Below are 25,747 nucleotides of genomic sequence, written 5' to 3'. Positions count from 1 at the left end.
TTCTTTTTGACTCTATTGGCAACCGCAATTTACAAAATAAACATGATGTTGTTTTGAATAAGACACGAAACTAGCAATGGAAACCATATAGTCATCAGGAAAGCGTTTACTCACATCATAGACAACGCTACGGTCACTTAAGCGGTCGCCAATTACCTCAACAACAGTTTGTGACCATGGCAGGACCAAAATACCTGCAACCTTGTGCAATGAATTTGTTATCTCGTTGCCTTTGAAATGGTTGTTTCAAACACATGGACCAGGTTTGCAGAGACGGTCTTCAAAGCAACTTTGGTGCATCAACACAGCAATAAAATGGCATCAAAACTGAGTTAGTCTGCAACCAGTTTGCTACAAGTTTGAGATTAAAAGGCTTCAAGTCAGAAATTACAGAAAATCTGTTGGTGATAAACTAATCTGCAGCGCTGCAAATACACAGAAATGCACATTAACTACTTACATCATAGTCTGAGCAGACCCTAACAGATATGAAAGAGACCAGAACTAACCACTAGAGACTGGTCTAAAACCTTCTGGCAACCACCAGTTGTGGGAGAACAATTAGTATTCCCTGAGTGGTTGCAAGTGGCTGCTGAGCCTGAGTCACATAGGCAAAAACCTCCTTGTGACCACTTTAGGATATTGGTACAGTCTTAGTAATTGATGGAGTGTTTACATTAAAAAAATACATGCAACTGTGGGAATATGCTAGCATTCAAAGCAATTATTAGGAGGTTTGTGGTGCATTATCTGTTTTTTGCATCCTATTTCAACCAACAAGAGCCAGAAACCTTCAGGAATCACTGCCAGCCACTCTTGGAAAACACATTTTTCCCAACCAATAAGTGGTTGTATCACATCCATTATGTTGGACATTTCTTGAGTAATGTGCACACAATGTCACGTGAGAAATCTATATCCATCTTTTAAATCTGTTCACACCATATCAAGGCACCTGCTCCACTGACACTGCACATTATTTTAGCATAAAGTTAACCACATGACTCCAAGTGTTACAGATATATTTTCTGTGCCCTCCATGCTAGTAGTTTGCACATCCCTGCACTCTGCTGCTTTCTTTTCATTTCTTTCAATACAAAAAAAAAAAAACAAAAAAAAACCTGTTCACACTTTCAATAAAATTAACAAAATTTCACACAAGCTTCTTAACTCGCAGTACCTGCCTTTGCTTTCTTTTTCTAGTGTCTCTGTTATCCAGGTCAAACTCCTCAAAACTTTGCAATAAAACTGAATGTGATTCAGGAACATGAAGCAGAGCATAGCAGTGGAATATGATACCCTGTAGATGTATTTTTTTTTACAGTTTAATTACAGGAAGTGACCTTTGCTGTATGCCATGCTCACTGTGCTTCCTGCTCATAGCTACACGCACACAATCCAATAAATGCAATATGCAGCAAAGGACGAAAAAATACACTAAAATTCACTTTGCATGATAAGCCTGAACTTTAGGGCCAAAGGAGCAAATGTAAATTGATTTTCTTTGTACCCATCCAACCAAATCCTATCAACAAGCAGCTGTACAGTGATCTGAATGAAACACACTGCAGTTAGAAATCATACAGACTGTTTGTGCAGCCCTTTAGCATCCAAGCCAAGCTAGCAGAGGTCAGAGAGATGGGCCGAATACTGACGCGATAATTGACAGCGTGACGTGATGTTTCTCACCTCAGCACCATGGGGCAGAATCCTTTTCCTGAGGGCCGGGGAGGGCTCGGTTGACTGCAAAGGAGTCAGACCCCCGTTCTTCAGTTGCTCCCCCGAGGGCGACTTTGGTACAGTCCACACAGGAGCACCATCTGAAAAACGACAAGTTATTGTTGTTGAAAGAATCAAAGAGGGATCAGGGTGAAAACCAAGATTAGCCTCTCCTTTTTATATATATATGTGACATTCAATATAAAGGTGTGTGTGTGACTGATGGAAGTGACAAACCAGGAAGGTGTGTGCATGTGTGTCCTTGCATGAATCTACGCGAATTTAATATTTGTTCAGTGTTATAGCCTGCCTTGTATTGATTCACATGATCAAACATACAGAAGCGACTAGAATGGAGATTAAATTTGATTCCCGTCCCAAAAAGATCAAAGGCTCAATAAAGAAGAAGAAAAGAAATCAATCAACCAATTTCTTTCCACTTACTGCAGCGATTGTGCATTTAATAATAAATCATACCCAAAAATGCTCAACCTTTACTGTCTTCACCTTCTGGGCTTTTGCTGTCAGAGATGATCATCCAACTCAAGGATCTTTTGTTGAAGGCGCAGTTGTTAAATGTCAGCGTTGTCAGAACTGACCCATTTTTAGGGATTTTCTAACTCGTTCAAAATGTTAAGAAACTTTAATTAAAAAGCAGCCACACCTGCACACATTGTACACAAATAAGTACAACATGGATGCTTGAGATTAAATGGGCGCTGATTTGATTTAAAATCAGTATTTTCATGCATCGTCTTTAAATGTTACATCAGCACCTGCTTCATTGTAATTTAATCAAATCCTGCTTTCCGAAGCAAAATAATTTAGTGGTTCCCAAACTGGAGTACATGAAAAAGACTTGCAGGTAAACCAAAAGCAGAAGCCAAACCTGCACCAACAAACAAAATGAAGGCAGTAAAATATAACAAGGCTCATTTCAGTCTCTCAAAATATTAGTTTCTGAGCTAATGTGAACAAGTTAGGAGCTCACAAGGCAACGTGTTCCTTATTTATTTTCAGCATTAATGACACCTTAGGTATTTTTATCTAAGAAGCAGGGGGAAAGGCAGAAAAACTGAAGCGAAACAGCTGATTAAACAGGACATTTTCTCACCTACACTTCATTTACTCTGGCCTGAATCCTTTAATTAATTTGCGAACTTGTAGGTTTTTTTTTATGGTTTGGTTTTTTTTCATGCAGATAAAACTCAAAGTCAACTCTGAGAATGTTCGGTCCACTTATTTACCAGACGTGTCAGCAGGCAACAAAAGATGCCGTGCTCCTACAGGGTGGATTTACATTTATTTACTGCAGTTTGTTTATCTGCACGTCTATGGTACTCACACCTAGAAGCTGGGTTAGATCAAGGTCGAATCAAGTTCTCAACGTAAATGGAAAAATAAAGCAGGGTTTTATTTTAAACAGCTGGCGCAGATGCAGGTGAAAAGTCCTCAAAATCACGACAGGAGTCAAAGGTTCGATCACAACGAGACTCCTCACTGGATGTGTGCCGAAACGTCCAAACTACATCCTCAGACTTTAAATAGAGTCGCTACTTTTGAAGGGCTTCCAATGCAGTCCTCGAGCAACCCAGTATTTGATGAAGGCCTAAGTGTCTTTATCAGTAAAATAAAAATGATCAATTTTTAAGCTGCGTGATTCAATTGTTAAAAGCTGCTAATACACAGCAGAGAAATGGATCCCATTTCAAAGTACTGTTAATGGTGCAACACCAGAGATCCTTCTCATATCCACTCTCTGCACTAAAATTAGGTTAAATATCTAATGCACCAAGAGGCTGCTCTTTGATATCCATTAGTGAGAAGCTAACTGTGCTGATACAGGTTGGCATTCTGCTGGGCCCAGAGGGTCTGTCTCTGGAAAAAGTGCTGAAATAGCCCTCAGGCCAGGTTCTGCTTTGGTCAACTGAACAGTTTGACTGGCAGGAACCTGAAAGTGCGAAGAAACTACCTCCAGTGATACCTGGCTCCTGTAAACCGGAGACATAAGGGCAGCCAGCTCTGCCTGAGGGCAAGATTTGTTATTGAGCTGTGAATAAAGTGAAATTGAGTGTTTTTGTGTGTGCACTTTTTGAAAAGGTTATTGAAGATGGCGATGGCTTTTATCAGAATTCAATTTTAACGTAATTAATTATTCATTTAAAACTTCTGAAGTTTTGTGTTTTTTTTCCTTCATTAATGGGTTTTTACAATTAAATACTTTCTCCAAGATGTCACAATGAAGCACCAGAAGCAGAGCTACTCGGTGAGCTGGGGCATGTCGCGGGCCATTGGAGAGAGGCATGCAGGTGTGTTATCAGAGATCAAACAGTGGCGACACAAACATTCATGCAGAAGATGTTTCCAATGGCTTTATCTTCCATTTCTGGGCCGTGACATCAATTCAGACTTCCCAATGATGTTGTCACATCAGAATTTCCCCCTACAAGTTCCCCCTTTCACCTCTTTTAAATAAGACTTTCAGCTCTCACTTATATTTAGATGGACTGGTGTGTTTTTTTGCTAAGCTTGAAGGGGACTGGTTCGCAAAGGTTTGGAAATTTCCTTTATGGATTTTCAGTTCCTTAAAGGAAAATGCTGCTTGTGTGCAGGGGAAAGAGGAGTAGGGTGGGTGGGGCTTCAAGCTCTTTATGACACTGACTGAGCAGCGGAAAGGAGGGGATCCAGAAAGTGCTAGAGCAAGCAGCAAAGATCCTCTGTGATATCAGCCGATAATAATGCTGTCTGGTGTGTGACTGGCAGGTTTATGTTGGGTTTGTGACTCAAAAGCAAGTTGCTTTGGTTTGGTTTAAAAGTACGGAAGCCTGGAGGGACAAACGTGCCAGCCAAACTCAGTCCAACCTCATGCTTGGCTCTCTGCAAGAGTTATCTTGCCCATGCAGTGGCAATGCTTTGGTCTGTGGGCATAACAATACCATTCAACCAGCCAGCCACTCCCTTTATCAGCTGCTTTTTAACAAGATACTCAGGTAGCCATCCATGCTTGAGAGCCAAGCTATGCTAACGACCGAGGATCCTAACAAAAACAAAAACGAACTCCTCACTGAGGTGTGGCGGGTACATGCCGGAAGCAGGGAGCAGCTGGACCCCCGCGGGACTTATCAGCCAGGATGCGGAAGGAAAGAGGTCTGTACTTGCGGCCCGGTGGTCCCACTCCACACCACCCCCTGTCTGACGAACAGGTACAGGGCAAGGTGAATGCTGGCGCAAAAAGAAGACCAACAAACTGTGAGGACTGGAAGATTCAGGATGCGATCCAAACCCAAACGACCTTCCCAAAGTTACAGGTACAAGTGGGAAAACAACTTTATGGCTCAAACACTCCGATGAATAATCCACAGGGCGTAAATGATGGATCGGAAAATGTTACAGTTTGCTCGCAGGAGGAAAGCGGTTCAGATTTACAGCAGTTACAGCAGATTTCAAAATCCCTAGAAGCTAAAAATATTCAACTCTTCAGTATCCACATTCAGTTTATGGATTTATTTTTTTTTTTTCTAAAAGCAGGAATGAATATCATCTCAGCTTGTCTGCTTCACATCCCTCTCGCTTGTGCTAAAGCAGTTAAAGCCTCTATTCATTACTAGCAAGAGCTGTATTGGACAGCACTCTACTCCTTCAGTGTGAGAGCTTCCTGCTCTGAGAGATCATTTTACACATAAATGTAGCCACTATGAACTCCTCTAAAGGCCCAGCGGTCAACTTAAACTCGCGTTCTTTCTAAACACACCTTCGGTTTACCACAAGCAACCTTTCAAAGAAAAACTAATTCATGCTAATTGTCTGTGATTTAAATCTTTAGTCTTACAAAACAGCATAAACCCTCCCCAAACACGTCTACAGCATAATTTTACTTATTTTTATTTCCAGTAATATTTCTTTTACCAATAAACTGCCAAATGCAGTACCTCCAAGGCAATATTTCAACACAGATGTATTTTTAGTGGCATATTAGCAGCCAATTGCCAATAATAGGAAGGAACTGTTGATTTGTCGACAGAAGTGTATCCCCAGATTGTGCCCTAGCTTATGAATAGTTGGTGTGATCCATCCTGCTGTGACTGCAAACAGAATACATCTGCCACTGCCACTTGTTGTTCTTTTTTTCCCCAATCCTAGGGGCAACGACTGTTTGGTACTCAACAGGTTTTTAGAGGAGTATTACTTTACATCAACCCCTCTCCTCTCCTGGAGAAAACCTTTATCATGCTATTGTTTTATAGAAACCCAGAAAGTATAAATAGATTACAAATATTCCTCTTTGCTTGGAAAATAGGATTAGACTCCTACATTTGATGGACTTCAATTTCCTTCATCCTTCATCCTCCTTTATCCTTTCCGTTGGCATTTTTATTTTTATTTTATTTATTTTTATTATTATATACCCATATAACCACCCTCAGTCTGTAAATGGTTTTAAATAGAAACAACTTTATTGGATCCATTATGATCTGGCACAAAGAGGGTTAAACATGGCAGAGGTCTAACAATATAGGCACCAGTGTGGATTCCTTTGGCAAAGACTTGAACCTTTGAGATGTTGAAGTGCATAGTATAAGGTTTCATTCACACATACACCCTGATTTTTTCCCCTCACATGCATATAGGGTGACAATCTGAAATGTCTGCACCAGCTCTGTAAACAATACTTTCTGTTAAAATCATTGCCATACGCGCTCCTTCATGCGTTTACTTGGCACGACCATTCTGAGGACTGCTGGCATTTCAATGCAACTGAGGACATTGAAGAAGACATAAAAATGAATGGAAGCGATACAGAACAACGCTTATGAGAAAAGACAACAATTTAACACACAAATGCAACATTCAACAACAATTGCTGGAAAGGTTTAAGTTCATGGCACCCATCAGGCAGGGACAAGAGGCGCAGTCTAGCTGACACAGCTGGGCCTTGCCGCTGGGTTCGGGAGATGGAGACTGAAAAGACAAGGGGGATGTGGGGCATGAAGGGGTCGGGGGCTCCAGCAGAAGCACTGGAACGGGACCCGTGGCGGACTCACCGGAGGGTGCTCCTTGGGAGGCGTGGTTGCGCTGGGAGACCTGGGACTGAGGTGGAACCTGGCTGCGGCTCTGAGTCTGTTGGAGGATGTTCAGGCACTCGCCCAGGCAGCTCAGTGTGGCAGCCGACGTAGCTTTGAGCAGGAGCAGGTCCTGATCCAGACAGGAGAGCGGCCCTTTGGTGGGCAGGGAGTCGATGGACTGGACAAGGTTCTTCTGTTGGCCCTCTGCTTGGGACATAACCTGTGGATGCACAGTGAGACATGACATTAATAAAAATAATCATACAATCAACCGTCACGTTACTATAATTTCCAATTTGGGTGCATATAAACTGAAATTACGCCCACTGTAATACAGCCCCAATCAAAAGTTTAAGACCAGATGAAAAATGGCAAAAAATCATAGTTTGCATGGTTGGATCTTTACAAGGTTCAAAGTAGAGCTTCAACATAAAACAGGAAGAAATGTGAATGAGACAAAATATTATTTGAGCATGCAATTTATTGAAAACAACACTTAGACTGAAACAGGCTGTTTTACAGCTCATCAAAAGTTTAGGACCACACCTCAAAAAAAGTCCCAAACATGAACTCAGTAATGAGTAGCTCCACCGTTATTGTTGATCACTTCAAAAATTCACTGTGGCATGCTTGATGCAAGCGTTTACATGAGTGGGAACATTTCTCCAAGTGGTGAAGACGGCTGCATGAAGGGCATCTACTGTCTGCAACTGTTGTCTATTTTTTGTAAACTTCCCTTGCCATCCATCCCAAAAGGTTCTCAACTGAATTTAGATCAGGGGAACACACAGATTGGTCCAAAAGAGTGATGTTATTCTCCTGGAAGAAGTGCCTTTTCCTGCTGGCATTGTGTACTGTAGCATTGTTCCGTTGAAAAATCCAGTTGTTACCACACAGACGAGGGACCCTCTCAGTCATGAGGTATGTTGCAACATCTGGACTAAGCGTGCGGCCGTTTGACACCCCTGCACCTCCTGAAGTTCCGTTGATCAAGGAGACAAGGCCTTTGAAGACGTTTTTTGTTTTTGAAGCCTTTCAGTCTCAGTCTGATGATTATGGCGCTGCAGTCGGCACCAGTAACGGCCTTAATTTGGGTCAAGGATCGTCCAGCGTCTTGACGGACAGCCAACTGGATCCTCCAGCTCGGTACTGGTGAAATTTGTTTGGTCTTCCACTTGACCTTTTTGTGCCATAACCCTCAGGATCATTTAAGAAATTCCGAATGACTGTCTTACTGCGTCCCACCTCAGCAGTGATGGCGTGCTGTGTAGAGATGGCACGATACCACTTTTTTATGTCCGATACCGATACCGATATCATAAATTTGGATATCTGCCGATACCGATATGAATCCGATATAGTGTTTTTTAATCAACAAAACTGTTTTTTAAAATATCTTGCTGCATTTTGCAAGTCTGCAAGTTCATACTCAAGTTTAAAACAACAACTACACTAAAGCTATTCTGTTATACCTGTATACAAAAAAAATATTTCATAGTTCAGCAATACTGATCAATCTAATAAACTTAAACCTACACCATCCTCCCTATTCTGGTATTTTAAAGAGTACTTAGCGTAAATATTAAGCAACCTAACTAATAGGGTTCCAACTCCCAGCAACAACAAAAATAAATAAATAAAAAATAGGGAACCACCCCTCACGCGCCACCTCATGATGCTTAATCGACATAATCAACCTTAATTTGATGCAGTGTGAAAAAAAAATGCACAGAAATCAATTATTTTTCAAGAAATATTAAATAGATTCAACATCTTTCTTCAACAAAATTGCAGACTGCACAGATGGTACCTTCCCAAAGGAAAAAGTACTATAGCTTACTAGGGTATATATATTAGACTTAATAGTCACTATATACAGTAATTGACTTCTATTCGTTTTACATCAAATTAAAACTTTGGGTGTCAGATAATTATTTATTAAAAGCTCGACATTTTAAATGAGAATAAGAAAGAAAAGTATGTCTTTGTGCCCCCTTTTCCCAGTTAATGCCCTATCGGCCCCCCTGGCTAAACTTTGCTAGATCCGCCCCTGCACAGTTACCAGCGTCAGCTACGTAGAAAACGATCCTGGTGTAGAAAGTAATATTAAATAAATTCTAACAACAGCTTATCAAGCTTAAACGTGCTGCTGTTGTTCAGCCGCTGGTTTCCTCTTTCTGGTGCAAAGTGGGCCAAAAACAAACAAGAGAGACTCGCTACAGAAAAGCCGATCAGCTGATCATTTAAGCAGTTTCACGATTGAAGTAGCAGCCGGAGAGCGAGAGGCAGTCGCTCGTTAAGCTTAACGTGGGAATGCTTTACAAACATTCAGAGATGGACTTACACACTTGCTTTACTTCTCTCGGGATAACTTTGTCGGAGATGAAATGCCAGGTTGCTAGCGAAGCTCCAAATGCTATCCAGATCACCGACAGGTCCCGCATGCCACAGCCGCTCTATCACGTGATGCATATTGCTCCGACGTGCTAACGTTCTGAGGCGAGTTACGGCGTGTTGCAAGTTTTGTGAGGTGCTTTCGTGATATTTAATGGATCGGATTACATTTTTTATTTTTCTCCGATATCCGATCCAGTAATTTAGGTCAGTATCGGACCGATACCGATACGTAATATCGGATCGGTCCATCTCTAGTGCTGTGAGAGACCTCGCTTATGCAGTTCAACAACCCAACAACATTCAAAGAGGAAACGTTTTTTTGCCTTTGCTATTAGAACATCATGACAGTGTGACTACCTGACAGAAAATGACAATGAATCCACATTTTTGCACAGATTTGGGTTTATAAAGGCAAACTTATGATCAGCTGTAAAACAGCCTGTTTCAGTTTAACCGTTGTTTTCAATAAATTGTATGCTCAAAAATTTTTTGTATTTGTGTCACTCCCATTTCTTCTTGTTGCATATTGAAACTACTTGGAACCTTGTTAAGATCCAAAATATGATTTTTTGCCATTTCTCAAGCGGTCTTAAACTTTTGATCAGGACTGTACTTCACACATATTTTAATGTACAGATTGTTACTTTTTGAGGCACTTGATGAAAACGTGCTGATAATATTTGACATTTTTATTCTCTTTCTTAAAACTAAATCTCTACTCTGCCATTCATTAATAACTCAGTCAAACTGGAGTAAAAGCAGGACGGCACCTATGGGCACCTACGCTATTCTGCAGGTACAGCCCTGCAGCAACTACATCACTATTTGTGGAGGAATTTCTAATTCAGATATATGAAGTTCTTTCTACACTCTGAATGTAAGCAGTCCATGTTAACGTCCGTGTAGACGGCACATTTAATCACCACATTATCACAAACAGATTGCATGTAATTGTCAACTTGACCAATTTAGTCGCTGACTGACAGCAGACTGAATCCACCTCTGCCATTTTATCACCACCTTGATGTATCAAAGTAACTTTGAACACTGCGACTGTGATTGGTTGCAGACCTGGATCTGATTTTTGAAGCAACAATTTTAAATGAAACAAAGCTGCATTTAAAATAGATGCTGCAGTTAATTGTGACGTGTATTTAGCCTGTATCAACAATTCATGCTCAATTTGCTGCTTTTTAACTAATGTTTGATTAAGAAAAAGAAATTAGGAAATTGTCCATCTTAACAGTCAATACTGTTGAACTATTGACCTGTTTTTGCATTTTAGGGACCTTTAAACCTAAAAGCATAGAATGAGGGAATAAGTTTAAGAGAGAATGTATCTTCATCCTAGAGCGGACAACTGACTCCTGAATTGCCGAGCTATTTAGTTCCAGCTGTGCTGACTCACTGTGGAAAGAGCAAATCTTTAAAAGTAAGATCAGTTTGTTTGTTTCTTTAAACACCGAGCAGGATCCTAGCATCACTTTTGGGCTACAGGCCACATTAAAGCTTACTTTTGAGCATTAGAGACACTCTAATGCACACTTTTAGAAAATGGCTTGCAGCATCTTTAAATGTTATCATGTTGGATTAACTGAGGACAGTATTTGAAGTCTGTTTGCACAGGTTATGTTCACAAACCAAACCAAAAATGTCAAGTGCACGCATAAAGAAACAGAAATGAATGTGACTCATCTTTCATCATCTTATACAACAACTTTACTGGCATGTTGGTGGTGATACCACTTAGCATTAATTCTAGTGGTATAACCTCAGTCTTGACTACTGGAAACAAGCAATCCACACAACCTGCTCCAAGACGAGAGTGCCAAAACAAGAAACTGCAAAAACTCGTCAAAGCAGAAAGGTTCTCCTCCGTGCTCCCACAGACACACCGAGTATTTCTTACTTACTGAAATTATCTCTGTATGAGTCACCTATCAGAGTCTAAATGCATCACAAAAGAAAAAAGACTAACCGCTTCTCGCTTCCAGTGTAATAAGCTTCTCAGGGCTAATGAATCTGGGTTGTTTATCACGCTGGAAATGTTGTATTCATTAATATTGAATGGCTTCACAAACACTCGTCCTCTGCGTACACTTCTACAGCACATCTGTCTCCATGCATCAGTACACAGAGCTATTCTGGAGTCACTGAAAAGCTGTTGCAGTGAGGACGATGTGGCAAAGAGATTCACAGGAAGGAATTTCATCCTGAAAATGCACAGTCGTTTTCCAATTATTCAGCTATGCTGAAGTTCTTGGGGAGAAGGGTGTCATCTATTGAATGCTTGTTATAAATAGATTCTTAGTGTATGGTATCACTGATATCATCTCTGCTTCACTGTGTCTGTCAAACAATCACAACTTACTCTTTTACTTGAAACAGGATTTTATTTTATTTTCCAGCTAAAATCCTTCACGCTGTCACACTCTGTGACACATTACTGTAATTACAGGGCATTATTTAAGGCTTTTCTACATTACCTTGTGACAGAAATCCTCATACCACAATATCATGGTTGACATTTTTCCTGTATAAGTGGTGAGTTCAACATGACCAGTCTGTTTTAGCATGAGCGCAAGCATGCTCGATAATATCAAGTGAAATCATAAAGTGATTTATGCCATTTATGCACTCAGTGGAAGTCTCTTTCTGCCACATGTACTTGCACATGTCAAAACACTGACTCTTAAACTTAAATTGGGTGATTTCATCTAATTAAAAATCAAACATGTTCCACTTTTTGATGAAAATGATGCCACATTTAAGGGTATTTCAAGGGATGAAGGAAGGAGTCTTTTTTAGATATTATATTTTAAAACTTCCACTATCTAGAAAACATTTTCAACTAAGTCCTATTATTAGTAAGTATTTGCAGGAGGTAAGGATCTGGTGCAGTGGCCCTATGAACATGATGAATATGAATATCAACAGTTAAATTTAGGTGAATCATTCCACAAATATTGACTTTTTGTTTTTTGACAGAGCAAGTTTCTGTTAATATTATATCTAAAATTTGTGGTAATGTTCCCTTTCATTTCTCTCATTCTTTAAAATCTTCAGTTGTGTACAGCAGCCAAAGATTATGTTGGCAAGCAGAGCAAGGTGTTTTAATTCAGAGCATGCTGATTATATGTGACAAAGAAAAAGAGGATGTGCGCTGGTTTGGATTGTTGTGTATAGACTTTGTCTATGAAAAGCTGTGAATAAAACATAAGCCATCTACCTGCAGGTCACCAGATGTGCTTCCAGAGCTCAGACATCCAAATCTTTCAGTGTTAAATTGAGAGTCCAGAGCGATAATTGATAGACTCGTTGTACCAAATAAAACCTACTTTGAGCTGCTCCCTTAACCTGTGGTCACCACAGCGGGTAGCTTCACGTGTTTGATTTGGAGTTTTACCCCAGATGTCCTTCCTGATGCAACCCCAAAGTGGATTTGTGTCCCCAGCTAGAATCAATTAGAAAAAAGACGCAGCTGAAAACATTTTCTAAACAATGGCTTTTTAATATGGCAGCTCAAAAGCTGATGGTTGAAAGCAGGTTCCCCGTCATGCTCGTGATCTGGTGCTTTGATACAATCACCATCGCAGTGATGATCCTCAACATGGAAGTCACATTAGTTTGACACAGAAGTTGATGTTTGTTTCTCTGCGTTGAAGTCACAGATGCGCACATCGGTCTGAACGGGAGCAGCAGTGCAAAAACTGTCAAGAGGTGCACACCACTGTCATTTTATTTCTTTAAGGAAGACTTAGGATCTTTCCTACTCCATTAAAAAGCAAAACATGAAAATAATAACTGCAAGTGAAAAAAGTTACTGTGGCTATTTCGTTTCCTTTTTGAGAGAAAAAAAAAAGACTTTTAATGTTTTATTTTTCGCAGAGAAAGCATCAACGGTCTGTTTAATGACATCACTCATTTAACCTGATGTCTTTGAAATTTTTTGCATTTCCTTTTTTTTGCTGCTCATCAGCTAACATGTATCATGGAAGTGGATAATCTATGATCAGCATATGCTGGATGACATAATGGCCAGCAGAGCAAAGCCAACTGTCTGTCTCTCATTTGTATCTGATCTGATTCTGAGCTAACAGCAGTGTTGTTATAAAGAAAACTACGATTTCTGTCCATCAGGAAACAGACACAGCCTGCATTTTGTTTGGTTTCGGCTTTAGCCCAAACATTCGATATGATACAAAAGATGAATGCTCAGCACATATGCAGCATGGCAGAAAAGCAGAGGTTTGGAGGCGTAATTACATCTGTGTTGCACTAATAATGCCAGAAAGCCGAACATGCCTGAGGGTCTACATTCACTAGAGGGGCCTTTAGGAGGTGGCAATGAAGCTGGAGAGCAAATGTGTTGCTATGGAACCTAAAGTAACTCAGAAAAAGCATACCATGCTCAAAAATAACACAGCTCACTGGGTTTTATTGTCCACAGGAAAAAATGCAGCCACATTTCTTTAGGTAAAAAAAAAAGAAGAAAAAAGACCTGTTTACACACAAGGAAAATACGATAAAAGCAGATAAAGGAAAAATTTAAAGAGAAAAAATAGACCACAGGGTGAAATAATGTTTAAATATATCAGAATATCTGACACAGCATGATGAAGTTATAAAAAGCAAAGTAGAAAACTTAAATGTCTCAAATATTTCTCAAATGTCTGCTAGTGTTAGTGGTCACCTTCGAGGCCCACTCAAATAATTAATTATTTTCACAAATTTCACAAAAGGGAAATTTAAAAAGAAAAAAATTTATTTCAACAACCACTGCTTTCTGTATGTAAATAGCATCAAAGTTGATATGTTTATTAACTTTTAAAAGCAGGTAAAAAATAAAAAAAAATAAAAAAATAAAAATCAGAGAGCTTTCAATAATGGCAGCTTCCCCCGCCACACACAGAAACAGACAGACAGACAGACAGAGTGCTCTCAGGAGCCAAGAGGACCAGCGATGCTTCCAGAAATAGCATAACCCCAATGATCCAGCTCTACCACGGCAGTGTAAGTGCCCAGTGGTGCTGCTGCACCGACAGCCGAGGCGTTTGATGAGTTCACATCAGCCAGCTGTGACAAGCTGGCTTTGGAGAGACGGTTATGTGGTCTGACTGCCACCGTCACGCATTCAGCAAAGGGACAGATGGATGGAAGGTGACAACGTGACAATGGCCCAAACATTCAACTGAAACCTCGTCGATACATCAGGATAGCAATTACTGCTGTCAGCGTGATAAAGATTTTTAGAAAATACTGAACTGTACTGAGAAACTGACCAGACACAGAAGCTCCCCAGCACTGAGACGTTTTAAGAATCATATTTAAAACGCACATTTACAGCAGATTATTAGTAAGTTTATTTAAATAGGTTATGTTAGAGGCATTAATTGTTTAGATTTCAAATGTGTAATGAATGACAGTATAATATGGCATGTATAGCAACGTGTATGTGTTTGTGTGGTTATAAAGCACAAATAACCTCAATATTCAAACATATGAAAATACTGCTTGAATGACACTATTTTACTTTTTATTCATCACAGTGATTTGGATAATATCAGAGTCACTGTAATAACCAGGTTCTGATATATGAAATGTGTCCACATAAATATTCAAACTATGATAACAACTGGCGAACATAATAATATGGAATTAGTAGAAAACCAAACAGAAATGAGCCATCTGTTTGTCCTTTCATGAATTCAGCACAACACTGCCAATTTACAGCAGCCAACTCTGCCTTTGAACTGACCTGCAATTTCACAAGGTACAAATGATCTCATCTCTGGAACAAACAGCATTCACATTCAGTGATCACAAGGTGCATCCACGCACTGTAGGGGTGAATCTCTCAGGCACAGAAAGTGTTGTGAAAAAGCATTTGCCCCATTCTTGACTTCTTATTTTCTGCACTCTTACATGTCTCAGATCAAACAACTTTTAATATTAGACATAGATTTTTGCAAAGCCAAAGAATTTCAGTCTTCTCTGAGTCCGGAGGTTGACTAGTCCACTGGTAGAGCAGGGCGATATGACCAAAAATATTTATCACGATATACATTTGAAAATTTGCGATAACGATATAACTGACGATATAATTGACACTAGACAAAATACTTTACAACTCCACAACTTTATTAGTGCAAAAAACCCCATCAATGCATTTTCACTTAAACAAGCAGCTGTTTTTTATGTGTATTAAAGTTATATACAGTGGGGCAAAAAAGTATTTAGTCAGCCACCGATTGTGCAAGTTCCCCCACCTAAAATGATGACAGAGGTCAGTAATTTGCACCAGAGGTACACTTCAACTGTGAGAGACAGAACGTGAAAAAAAAATCCATGAATTCACATGGTAGGATTTGTAAAGAATTTATTTGTAAATCAGGGTGGAAAATAAGTATTTGGTCAATAACAAAAATACAACTCAATACTTTGTAACATAACCTTTGTTGGCAATAACAGAGGTCAAATGTTTACTATAGGTCTTTACCAGGTTTGCACACACAGTAGCTGGTATTTTGGCCCATTCCTCCATGCAGATCTTCTCGAGAGCAGTGATGTTTTGGGGCTGTCGCCGAGCAACACGGACTTTCAACTCCCGCCACAGATTTTCTATGGGGTTGAGGTCTGGAGACTGGCTAGGCCACTCCAGGACTTTCAAATGCTTCTTACGGAGCCACTCCTTTGTTGCCCGGGCGGTGTGTTTTGGATCATTGTCATGTTGGAAGACCCAGCCTCGTTTCATCTTCAAAGTTCTCACTGATGGAAGGAGGTTTTGGCTCAAAATCTCACGATACATGGCCCCATTCATTCTGTCCTTAACACGGATCAGTCGTCCTGTCCCCTTGGCAGAAAAACAGCCCCATAGCATGATGTTTCCACCCCCATGCTTCACAGTAGGTATGGTGTTCTTGGGATGCAACTCAGTATTCTTCTTCCTCCAAACACGACGAGTTAAGTTTATACCAAAAAGTTCTACTTTGGTTTCATCTGACCACATGACATTCTCCCAATCCTCTGCTGTATCATCCATGTGCTCTCTGGCAAACTTCAGACGGGCCTGGACATGCACTGGCTTCAGCAGCGGAACACGTCTGGCACTGCGGGATTTGATTCCCTGCCGTTGTAGTGTGTTACTGATGGTGACCTTTGTTACTTTGGTCCCAGCTCTCTGCAGGTCATTCACCAGGTCCCCCCGTGTGGTTCTGGGATCTTTGCTCACCGTTCTCATGATCATTTTGACCCCACGGGATGAGATCTTGCGTGGAGCCCCAGATCGTGGGAGATTATCAGTGGTCTTGTATGTCTTCCATTTTCTGATGATTGCTCCCACAGTTGATTTTTTCACACCAAGCTGCTTGCCTATTGTAGATTCACTCTTCCCAGTCTGGTGCAGGTCTACAATACTTTTCCGGGTGTCCTTCGAAAGCTCTTTGGTCTTGGCCATGGCGGAGTTTGGAGTCTGACTGTTTGAGGCTGTGGACAGGTGTCTTTTATACAGATGATGAGTTCAAACAGGTGCCATTCATACAGGTAACGAGTGGGGGACAGAAAAGCGTCTTACAGAAGACGTTACAGGTCTGTGAGAGCCAGAGATTTTCCATGTTTGAGGTGACCAAATACTTATTTTCTACCCTGATTTACGAATAAATTCTTTACAAATCCTACCATGTGAATTCATGGATTTTTTTTTCACATTCTGTCTCTCACAGTTGAAGTGTACCTCTGGTGCAAATTACTGACCTCTGTCATCATTTTAAGTGGGGGAACGTGCACAATCGGTGGCTGACTAAATACTTTTTTGCCCCACTGTAAAAACGTAACAGTGCAAATTCCTTGCTGACAGTTTAACCAAAAGGCATTTCCAGTGGAATTGGCCGACATATCCATATAAGCATGTACAAGATCCACAAAACTTAAAGAGGTTATACACACACAATACGGTAATATTATGTTGAAGCCCAGTACGTATCACTCCGCGAGGCTCCTGCCTGCAATAGCCGTAATGCTCCGTCAATCCATCAAGCGGTGCGGCTTCGTAGCTTAGCAAAGTCGTACTAAAACATTTGACAGATTTTCGAGCGCCGTGTACCATGTAAAATCGTTTCGAGGTCAGCAAACACAACCAGAATTCATACTGTCGATTTTCAGAAAAATCAAAAGGATTGATTTTAAGTGTGCCGTATTTTCCAAACAACACGGTAATAACGACGGCCCGCTAGCATACCAAAAATAGTGCTTTGTTGTGTATCTGACGGACGAAAGCTAAACCAGTTCCACACCACGGAAGTTGCAGCATTTTTACAAACCAATTCGCTCTTCTCATTCTGCGTCGCCGCCATGTGCGTATATAAACATAGGCACTGCACATGCACGTTTTACTCATATTCTATTGCGATATTTCATTTTCCTATCATTGCCCAAAATTACACCGGTATTACCGTGAACAGTATGATATAGCCCAGCCCTACTTGTTGGTGTGTTTTACATTATTGTTGTGCTGCATAACCCAAGCACCGTTGAGCTTCAGTGTACAGACTGATGGTTGGATAGTCTCCTTCAGGATTTCTTGGTAGACAGCAGAAGGTCCAGAAGCAGCCCCACACCATCACACTACCACCACCATGTTTGACTGTTAGTATAATGTTCTTTGTTAGTACTGTTCAAACCTGCCAAAACATTCAGCTTGGGTCTCATCAGACCACAGAATATTTTTCCAAAAGTCTTGGGAACCATCAAGACTTTTTTGGCAAATACAAACTTTTCCATGGACGCTATTTTTAGCCCACTCGCTTTCTTATTGTTGAATCATAAATTCTAATCCTTAGCTGACGCATGCGAGGCCTGCCGATGTTATTCTGCGTTCTTTTGTGAGCTCCTGGATTAGTCATTGATGAGATGAGTTTGGTAGGTTGGCCACTCCTGGGAAAGTTCACCACTGTCACAAGTTTTCTCCATTTGTGGATGACGGCTCTTCCCGTGGTTCACTGGAGTCCCAAAGAAATGGCTTTATAACAATTTTCAAGCTAAAAGATGTCAATGATTTCTCAGCTGTTCTCAGGCTTTGTGAGATTATTTAGCCTACTTCACTTTGTAACACAGGTTTTATTTAAGTGATTTATTATCAGGCCTGTGAAACTGAACTCATCTTCCGCAAAATGTGCTCACAATTAATTCATGATTCAACAAAGGGTCCAGGAAGGTTTGGATAGCTTGTGAGAAAGGGTTTGTGTGCCTTAGTGAACATTGCATCTACAAGGTCAGGGGCAATTTGCCCCTGGTAAGGTCTCCCACTTCAAACTAGTTCCAGGTAAAGGACCAATCCAAGCGTGATTCACATTGGAAAAAGCTGTGATAGAGAGCCTTACAGGAAGCAAAAGAGTGGTGTTTATGAATATTATCAGCTGTAGTAACCAGAAAATAAATTGGATGTACAACAAAACATCCCAGATGCTGCTGTTTGATCATAAATCCACTATGTAATCAGCATGCAGCAGCTTTCTGGCCTCTACAGTGTGTAGTTGTGTATAAATCACAGCACAAGCAGACTCCTGTACTATCAGCTCCAGTGTACTGGCCTGTTACGAATAAAGGCTGGAAAACAACAAATGACAAGAGGAAGAAGGGAAGGCAGGAGGAGAAGTGGAAGAGAAGACATGAAGAGAGATGGAGAGGAGCTAAATAATGGTAGATATGAATCAGGTCACAGAAAGAAGCAACCTAATTCTTCCGGACCAAAAGAATGTGAAGCCTTACAGAGGATGAATCATGCATCACAGAGGGCCTTGTTTTCTGTCTGTGGAGGAAAGGCGGGCACCAGAGGAATGTTTGTTTTGCTTAATGATCACACCATCTGCTTGTTATTTACTCAAACTGTCCCTGGTTCATTCTGAGGAGAGACACTCTGCTCCTGAGAGGTGAGAAATGATCCTGCACTCATACTGATCACTAGCTTCTTTTTCTGTCACAGAGTGAATCCTTTAGGCGTGATATTCTTAGCATGGGGAGACAGACGCACAGCGTGGCGCATCTTGAATGGGGAATTTAACAAGTCGAAGTCAGCCAGGTCTTCAGCGAGCAAGTAAGGCTTAAAAGAAAGATCTCCACATGAAACATTGATGCTCCTCCAAAGAGTGCCTTCAGACTCGCATGCAGGAGAAACTGTTGAGTTAAACGGCAGGCTTTAATACACCGTTTAGTGTTGGGCGGCACAGTGACTCAAGGTTAACAGATGCTCCAGTGAAATGTCAATTACACGACAAGTTATTAGGCAAAAAAACAAAACAAAACATCTCCTCTTTGGTAGGCGTCACATAAAGCTCCTTTGTCCCAGCTCAAAGAAGACAGTAAATGAACTGTCTTTGTCATTCTGGTACAAAGCTCAGAAATCCACAGGTCAAAGATTGTCTTCTTATCCCTGTAACCTTCAGCTGAGCAACACAGTCAGCCCGACTCATGGCTGAAATAATGATTTAAAGTTAAAAATAGCAAACATCTGAAGGTCCCCGCTTTTCAGATCTTTCACATTTTTGCAGATTTTAATTTTCTTGACCAATTACTGACAGCATACACAAATAAAAATGTACTTTAAAGCAAAATTGTCTTTTCACAATAAAACAAACTTCACAATTTTCCCCAAATGCAGTAACTTGAAGGATCTTCTGACATCAAAATAAAACAAAATAAGTGCTCTGCTTCTGTAAAGACGTGCAAAAAATGAACTGAAAATGAACTGAATGAACAACATACGTCATACAACAAAAACATATCAGATACTTCCAATGCATCAATTCCCAGTAGGCTTAGAACTTCTCCAGATAACAGGTCATCCATCCTTTTCACTTTTTCACTCATCTCCATAATTTTCCTGTACCTGATTTGATCCTTTGCTCATACCGAGGCTGCAAGCTTGTAGCTGGTTCCGAGGTTTATTGTTGTGCACGCTTCTGTGGCAGTTCTGCTGCGTTTTACTTGCAAATTGATTCATGAAGGGCTTCCACACTATGCTAGCATGTCGCTGACAGTTTTGCGACACTGCGCGTGTGTTGTTAATGAATAAATATGCTGGATATCAGCAGATTCCAGTTCATGGAGAAAGGAAATTTGTATTTCTGAAAAGATGTGAGGTGAGAAACAATGCCAAAAGCCAATCAACAGACTGGTGGCCTGGCCAGGTTGTCACAGTACTACAGCTGAGACAGACTCCAGTGCGCCCACAAAGTCGATTGAAAAATGGATGGACAGACATAATTTGCCCCAATTTTCAGGCTGAAAAAACCCATTTATGGTTTGTTTTAACAAATTTCCAAAGGCGCTGTGCCATATCAGATTCCCCGACTTGCATATGCTCCCCTGGATTAGCTCTATGGTGCTCTATGGTGCAAACCAAATGCATTGCATGGCTGATTACACAGACTACTTAATGGGAACTGCACTCATGTAATGCTCAGTCGGTTTGTCACTACACACTTTCACATACAATTGCTTGCACCACAATTAGGGAATGAAACACGCAACAAAAAAAAGAGTGAAAATTAAAATATTCAATAATTTTTGAGGTCTTAATTTAGGTTTGCATAATTAAAAGACAAAAACATATCACAAAGTCTCTTATAAAGATAAACAAACATTTTCTGACATGGCCGGCATGACTTCATACCTGTCAGCCTCTGTTTCCATTCTCAGTACCAACAGTTTACATGGGCAGAAGTATTTTAGAAAGCCTCTTGTCTCTCTTTGTCCATATTTCCTCCTGTCATCATCTCTCCATAATTTAGCGACCAGATGCACAGCTGCTTGGCAATAATCCGAAAAGAACATTTTGTCTCTAAACAAAAAAAGGGGTGAAAGCAAAACTGCAGCAGCAAAAGGCTGTATAGTTCACCAGCCAAGCATACAATCATGTCTTCATTGTGTCTATTAGTTTTGCTTTACCAACTTCACTTCAAGCCTAATGTTGTGCAATTAATCAATTTAAATCAGCTGCAGACAAGCCTATTAAGAAGTGATGGGAGAAAAGGAGGGGAAAAAAAAACTTCTCTGGAAAGATAAGCGGTAAAGAGTGAACGACCGTTCTGAGAGTACAGAGATGTAGCACATGGGGACAAAGTGGTAACTAGAACTGACAGGACTGGTGAATGAGGCGGGGAGAATTAATGAGGATTTGAACTTCAAACTACAGCAAAAGTTACCGGAAATGTCAAGTGAGGAGATTTTTTTTAATTAACTTACGCTGTGCTTCCAAGTTTTAACTCACAGAAATCATAAAACTGTTTAAACGTAGCATTAGTACAGTACACACTTTCAGGGATGAACCGGGCAACACTGCGTGGAATATCAACGGTTTACAGTTTAGTCTTTTCTCTAGCTTTTTTTTTTTTTTTTGCAAATTGATGATTGCACAAACTGCTTCTGTCACCAGCCACGTTAATCAGTATTGATATATATGCAATAAAAAATGCCAACCATGCTGAACTTACAGTAAAGTGTGAGCACACTGCAGTCAGTGTCAGGCCTGCCAAGATGCCAGAAATATCTGCTGAACTCACTGCACCAGTGTCTCGCCTGAGACTTTTACAATCTCTGAAGACAAAGGTCACAGAAAATATAGCACAGCTTTAAAAAAAAAAAAAAGATTTATTTTTTTGCCTTTATTTTGACAGGATAGGAAAGTAGATGAGAAAAAAGTCAAGAGAGGGGGGGATAACACATAGGAAATGGCCTGAATTGGACTCAAACCCAGGCCTTGCAATGGACTTTCGGTGAAGTTTGGGTGAAATAAGGAGAAAAGACAACCAACAACTAGTCTGTATTAATTAAAAACTGGAAAACTTTCCAGTTAATCAGAATTCCAGGCTCAGGGGGGGAATTCAGATTTTAGGGGATAGTTGGAAGAAGCTGGTTTCATCGTGGTATGTTTGCTCATGTGAAGCCCAATCTCAGCTTATCCAATACAAGTTGCTTCACAGAAATTACTGGACTCCCAGTAAGCTAGTCAGGTTGAAGCTTGCTGACGATGGCACCTGTTGGAAATGCGAGGAGGAAGCCAGGACCCTAGTTCATATGTTGTATGCATGCCGGAAAAATGATTATTTGTGGGACAATTATATTGTAAATTATATTTGAGGCTTCACAGTATAAAGGGTGACAAATATAAAATGATATTATATAAAACATGCTTAATTTAAATGCCCATTTGGGGAGGTATTTGCCTGTGATGAGGGGTTTTTGACCACTGGAAAGGATTCCTGTGCAATTCTCAAATCCCAACACCTTGATGCTCAACATGGATGATTCTGTGCATCAGTCAAATATTATTACTTCACTCTTCTCTGCAACTGGCTGCTAGACCAGCAACCAAGCATCAGCACCAAGAAAGAGTAGCCCACAGATCAGTAATACCACATATTTTTACAATACCCTCATCTGACAGCACACACTCACTGCAGGTAGACGGGGAGTCCAAACCTGCCCACGCACTGCTAATACGTTACCACCGCTGAACCATAATTTCCTCATCATCCACCCTGCTGCATGTCTTTACGCCACTTTTAAACACGTATTTCTTCACTTTGATATAAATCGCATCAGCTTTTCATACGTCAAAGTAGACAGCGTGCTCTTTTCAATGTCCAGCTCACAATGAACACTCTGGCTCCTTCTTATAAAAGTCGCAATAACAATTGATGAGAAAACAAAACAAGCGGCTGAATTATCTGTTAGCTTCAACGTAGCTATAGCCTTATAGCCTTTATATACAGTGCTTTGTATCTGTGTCCATGCTGTTGTTTCTAACCAGAGGAATGCTACCCATCTACTTCTCTCAGTCTCTACTGCAGGAGAACACAAATCCCTGCAGTATATATGCTCAACTATTCACGAAGCATAATTTCAATCAGCTGCACAGTTATGCAAGATACTGTGGGTAAAAGAAATTAAATCTATAACTATTTACATGGAAGAAGCTGTAAGAAATAAATGTTTGATATTTCTGCCTTTACTGTAATATATATTGTACATATATTTATTACTCTCAGATTTAGCCATTCTTATATTTTGCTTGTTTTATGTTATTGTATTTTTTTTTTGCACACCTCTGTTGCTTGTGAAGCTCGCACACAAGAATTTCACTCGCATGTACTGTACCAGTGTACCTGCACATGTGATGTGACAATAAAAGTGATTTGATTTGATTTATTTGCAATTACACAATTTCTAAATATTAAATTGCTAAATCTATGTGCTTGAAAATCAGTAAAATGTCAGACACTCACAAGATTCCCTGTTGTCTGATTTACTCAGCTCACAAAAAAGCTAAGAAATTATCAGTTTTTCTAAAAAAAAATAAAATAAAAAAAATCCCCTTAACAGCAATAAAATGAAGGAAAAAAGAAATCTCTGAACACTCGTGTTTGTCTACTGCGATGTGATGCATTATACATCACTTGCTGTACTGTCCCGTCTCGTGTGCGCCATGGCGCTCTGTTGTTGTTAAGCTTGAATGAAGCTGTGACGAGCATTAATGTTAAAGTGACCCACATCCGAATGACAGACTTCTGCTACTTCAACAGAGCGTTACACCGCAGAGGGGCTTTAGTTTTTCAAAGTAAAACATTTCTGCTAATGGACACAAAAATACTAAAATTAAATATAATTACTAGATAACCAATCTGTAAAAGCCTTTGAAAACAGCCTCTTATGAGTCAGACTATAGAAAGTATTTCCTTAGGTGGAATACCAAATACCAAATCCTGTCTTTGGAAAACACTGCTCACTGCTGGCATTAATAAAAAAGCCATTACAGAAAATTAGTACAAAACTGTGCTGGATACCCTCAAGCAGTGGACAGACACAGCTGAATAATCTTTATAATGAAAAAGAGATGTTAAGGAGTGACCGTCTCCAGTAAAAACAGAGAAAAGAACTGCCGAGATTACAGTGGAAGAGGAGGAAGAGGAGGTTTCCTTCCCGCGATTCACTTGTGTCAGACAGAAACTGACACAAACACGCCATGATAGGTTAAGCTCTTGTTGGGTTCTTGTTTCTTTATGTAATTTATCAATTAATAAATAACATTTTCTGGAAAAATAAAACTATTCTTTAACTTAGTTCTTGTAACATATAATTAAAGCCAGTTTCTTTTAAGGGAAAAATTCAGAAAGAAAGTGTACTGAAGAAGGAAACTGCATTCAATAAATCTAAAAGGTGAAAACATATGCCCACTCATAAGTCAAAAGGCGTGTTGTTACTGCTACGACTTCTCCACCCACCTCTTTGACCTCCAGCAGCCGGCCTGGGTATTGACTCTTGGCTCGTCGAGCTGCAGCTGGAGATTTGTGGTGAGTGATCGTGACGATGTTGCCGGGTGTGGCGGGGTGACCCAGGTGCCTCGGAGATCCCGGGGATGAAGTTGGTGTTAGGTGGGGAAGGAGGGAGAAACTACGGGTCCGACCAGAGGAAGAGGAGCCCTGGAAGATGGGATTTAAAGATGACAGGAACATGATGATGTAAAGGAAAAAGTAAAGGAAAATAAAAAATCTATACATAATGATTAAAAAATAAATAAATAAGGGTTTAGTAAGATGTATTCACTATTACACATAAATGGAGAGTAGTTTTATGTTCATGAGCTTCATGCTAGTGTTAATGTTGTGCGTTTTATTATGATGTCACCTAGTGACACGGATCCGTCACTTCCAACTCATCACAACCAACGCCTTAAAACCTTTAAACTCACTGGGTAAGTCCTGGTAAATGAACTGTTACTTAAACCGTACTAATCTTACTGAGCACTACACGCCACTTTCATCCAGTGACACACAATCGTACAATGATTTGTGCTACAGTCATGTGGCAAAAAAAGTACAACCTCTTTCAATTTAAGATATTACATATCAGGACATAATGGAAGAAAAATGAACTGGTCCTAAACTGGTCTTGAAGTTAGGTAAATACAAGCTCATATGAACAATAACACATGACGTATTAAAGCATATTATTTATTTGTAAAATATAGTAGCAGGAGCAGTGTGTGAAGTACACCCTTACTGCTTTCTTAGGAACTAAGAGAGTAAGTAGCAGCCGGGCGCTGCTAATCAACTGCACTTAACTAACTGATGAGACTCTACAGGCCGCAGTATGTTAAACGTTCATGGCAGAACTATTTGGAAAAACAGCAACCGTTTTCTCTCTAAAATGAGCATGACAGCAAAGCCAAAAAAGCCAAGACTCTCCTTAAGACAGATGAGACCAAAGTGGAGATATTTGCTCACATTTGCACAGCAAAAAACAAGCACAGCATACCAACTGTCAGGCAGTGGTTGGGGCCTGTTTTGCAGCCACAGGACCTGAACACCTTGCGGTCAAAGAGAAAACTTGGAAACATACCAAAGTATTTTACAGTCAAATATGAGGCCATCAGTCTGGCAGGTAAATCTGGCCTGAAAGTGGTCATAGCCCCTATTTACCAATATGTGAAAACACTAATTTACCATTGGATTTATGGGATATGTGCCAGCCTCCCGTTCTGTTCTAACCACCATGTGTACGTTAATAAATCA

At 40.3% G+C, this 25,747-nt stretch overlaps 1 protein-coding gene across 1 annotated transcript in view; it reads right to left on the bottom strand.

The window, feature by feature from the left end:
- Nucleotides 1-25,747, bottom strand: part of osbpl10a (oxysterol binding protein-like 10a) — a 95,458-nt gene that overhangs the window by 27,121 nt on the left and 42,590 nt on the right. The window contains exons 5-7 of the mRNA XM_085346116.1: nucleotides 24,458-24,655; nucleotides 6,762-7,002; nucleotides 1,690-1,820 (exon numbers count right to left, since the gene is read on the bottom strand). Coding sequence (XP_085202242.1) covers nucleotides 1,690-1,820; nucleotides 6,762-7,002; nucleotides 24,458-24,655 — 570 coding nt within the window. The remainder of the gene's footprint in view (nucleotides 1-1,689; nucleotides 1,821-6,761; nucleotides 7,003-24,457; nucleotides 24,656-25,747) is intronic.

The sequence above is a fragment of the Diplotaxodon limnothrissa genome, linkage group LG22, assembly GCF_057381915.1.
Source record: "Diplotaxodon limnothrissa isolate DT_005_m linkage group LG22, D_limnothrissa_male_GT1.1, whole genome shotgun sequence".
NCBI classification, from domain to species: Eukaryota; Metazoa; Chordata; class Actinopteri; order Cichliformes; family Cichlidae; genus Diplotaxodon; species Diplotaxodon limnothrissa.
Note: the sequence above shows the minus strand (reverse complement) of the source record. Positions and strands in the feature narration are given on the sequence as shown.